Raw genomic sequence first — 2,587 nt, forward strand, 5'->3', positions numbered from 1 at the left:
CTCTGTATTCTTATTCCACATAAACRGTGGAATAAGATGCTAAATGATTAATGTTGGTCCAATTTCTTTGCATTGCGAAATTCTGATGGTTCTGTTTTCTCTGTCGGGCTGCGTTCAGCACCTCTGAACGCAGAGGTGCCTCTCAGGTGCCTCTGCTGAGGTTGCTGTGCATTTGCCGATATTGGGAAGAGTTTGTCTACCGTGAACGGCTTCACTGCGAAGTATGATTATGCTTCACAGACTCAATCATAACAAATATGGATTTCCACATTTATTGCSTTGCCATCCTGTGGACAAACGTTTCTCTTTCAGGGAGCCAGGGGCCACGCGGGCCGAGAGCTTTATCGATCATCTGACTCCTAATGCCTCTTAAATATTAGGATTCATGTGTATGACCTTTGTGTTTGGATTTAGCATGCAACTTTGAATACCCTTCGAAACGTGTGTGGCTGCACTATAGACTTCTGCTGTTATTCTTCTTTCACACTTTGACTAGATTTACTTGAAGTGTGAATTGTTGAACGCTGATGGGATGAGGCGTTTGAGTCTCAGGACCATTCTGCTCAYTGCTTGCAAAAAGTAAATGGAGTACAGAAGAGAGGAAGTCCATGAGAAGTGGGCCTCTGTGCACATGAGCACTTTTTCCACCTTCCACCCACTCCGACTCGTTTTCATGTCTCACACATACGCACGCCCATGTATCTGGAAGACAGCCCGGTGATTGATGACTCTCTGTGAGAGACCTCAGAGGGAGCAGCTCTGCAGAAAGACGGACAGTTGAAAAGCAAGGAGGAGGGACTGAAAGACGGCTGAAATGAATCAAATAGCGCGGTGAGGTCGAGCTGCAGCCGTTAACTTGATGAGGCCACCGTCTCGCATTGTTTGGCGGACTTGAAAGTAACCTTATGAGCCAACTTCCTCTTGACAAAATCACTCTTTTTTTTCTTTTTTTATTAGCTCCTTTATGACTATTTTTCAAGAAAATGCAGTTATTAAAAAAAAAACTATTCATACTCTGTGTAGTTTATCAATTATTCTCACATTCCAAGCAAAAACATTAATATATTTTGGGATTTTATGTGATGGGAAAAAAAGCACAATAAATTCCACACCTTTCACTCTGATATATTATCAAATAGTCATCGAATTTAATGGTTTGTTACTGATCCAAACTCATGTAAAATAATAGAAACGAAATACATCTCTCTGTGTCTAATCTATGTTGGCTAAATAATGCACAAGTGTAACTTGCATAGAATTACTGAAATAAGCTAGCTTTTCAATGATATCCTTCTTTATGGAGATACCTTTTTAGAAATCAATACATACTATGCTATTCCCTCTGAGTGATTTTAAGTACCCTCTATTGGGCTGAATGTGCAATTGCATGTCATGCTATGGGACAGCCTTATTTTGTCAAGCTTAAGTCTTGCCCACCTCCTTCACATTGAATKAACTCAATATGTCACATGAATGAGCTTTTAGTAAAAACTACAATGTTTTTTTTTGTTTTTTTTTCTTCAAAAAATGTACTTGAGATGTTGCTGCAAGCGATGAAAAACATGGTGAGTCAGATGATGCTGCAGATGTGTTTGCCAAATCGAGGAAATTTGGAGCGCTTAGAGCATCAAAGTTTTGTCGCTTTCTAGAGCAAACAAAGCACTTTGTCACCACCGTGTGTGAGAATGTACGTGTGTGATTAAGGGATTTTTCAGCATCTGCTGCCTGGAGCTCCTTCTGAGCAAGAGGCAGAGCGACTTTGTTGTCGAGGTCTCTTTAGTGCCTTCCAAGTCAGCATTTTGCTGTGCTTTTACGACAATAATATGCTTCTTTTTTTTATTACACCGCGTGTCTGTGTTTACCCAAGCCTCCTTGTGTTTGTAGGTGTATGTGCCGAGGCGGAATGCCCCGGGGAACAGCGCTGACTGTGCACTAGGAGTCTGAACCTTGTCAGTGTTTGTGGCTGAGGAGGAGAAGGTGAAGGAGGAGGAGGAGGAGACGGAGGAGAGGTCCCCCCCCCAGCACGCCGTGCCGAGCAGCGTTTGACGCCATGTCCCTGACTGACAAACATAAAGTGAAGAGACAGCGACTGGACCGGATCTGCGAAGGTAAAGAGACCTTCTCATTATCGCTCCTCACGCTTTTCGGGATTATTTTAGGGAGATTTTTCAACAARCTATTGTTTTAAGAATTGCTCTTGCGCATTAAAACATTTATTTATTYATTTTTTAATCAAAAATGGTACTTCTTGATTGGTATTGGGTTTCTTTCAGTAGAAGTGCCAGTTAGTTATCAAAGTGGTTTTAAAAAAGTCAAATCTGTAGGAATTTTCCATCAAATCATACCTTTGGTTTACGGACAGAAGTGGCTGAAGTGACCTAAGTTCTCTTTGGCTGTAAGAGTATCGAAGCACCATCTTCCCAGCACTTGCTGCATACTGCCAATCAGCTGGCTGAAAGAAGGCTCTTATGTTTAACACTCACTTGCAAGAAACACAAACTTAATTCTTTGAACATGGTATGTTATGGTGTGGAAACTAAAAATAATACTGCATTCACAGCATCTTGCTGTGAGAATGATTCTGCCA

The 2,587-nt window shown here is 41.5% G+C and overlaps 1 protein-coding gene across 1 annotated transcript in view; it reads left to right on the forward strand.

Annotated features, from left to right (window-relative positions):
- The first annotated feature begins 1,884 nt into the window (after positions 1-1,884).
- The window catches only part of ctbp2l (C-terminal binding protein 2, like), a 69,955-nt gene continuing 69,252 nt past the window's right edge, over positions 1,885-2,587 (forward strand). The window contains exon 1 of the mRNA XM_017310843.1: positions 1,885-2,108. Coding sequence (XP_017166332.1) covers positions 2,051-2,108 — 58 coding nt within the window. The 5' untranslated portion in view covers positions 1,885-2,050. The remainder of the gene's footprint in view (positions 2,109-2,587) is intronic.

The sequence above is a fragment of the Poecilia reticulata genome, linkage group LG19, assembly GCF_000633615.1.
Source record: "Poecilia reticulata strain Guanapo linkage group LG19, Guppy_female_1.0+MT, whole genome shotgun sequence".
Classification (NCBI taxonomy): domain Eukaryota; kingdom Metazoa; phylum Chordata; class Actinopteri; order Cyprinodontiformes; family Poeciliidae; genus Poecilia; species Poecilia reticulata.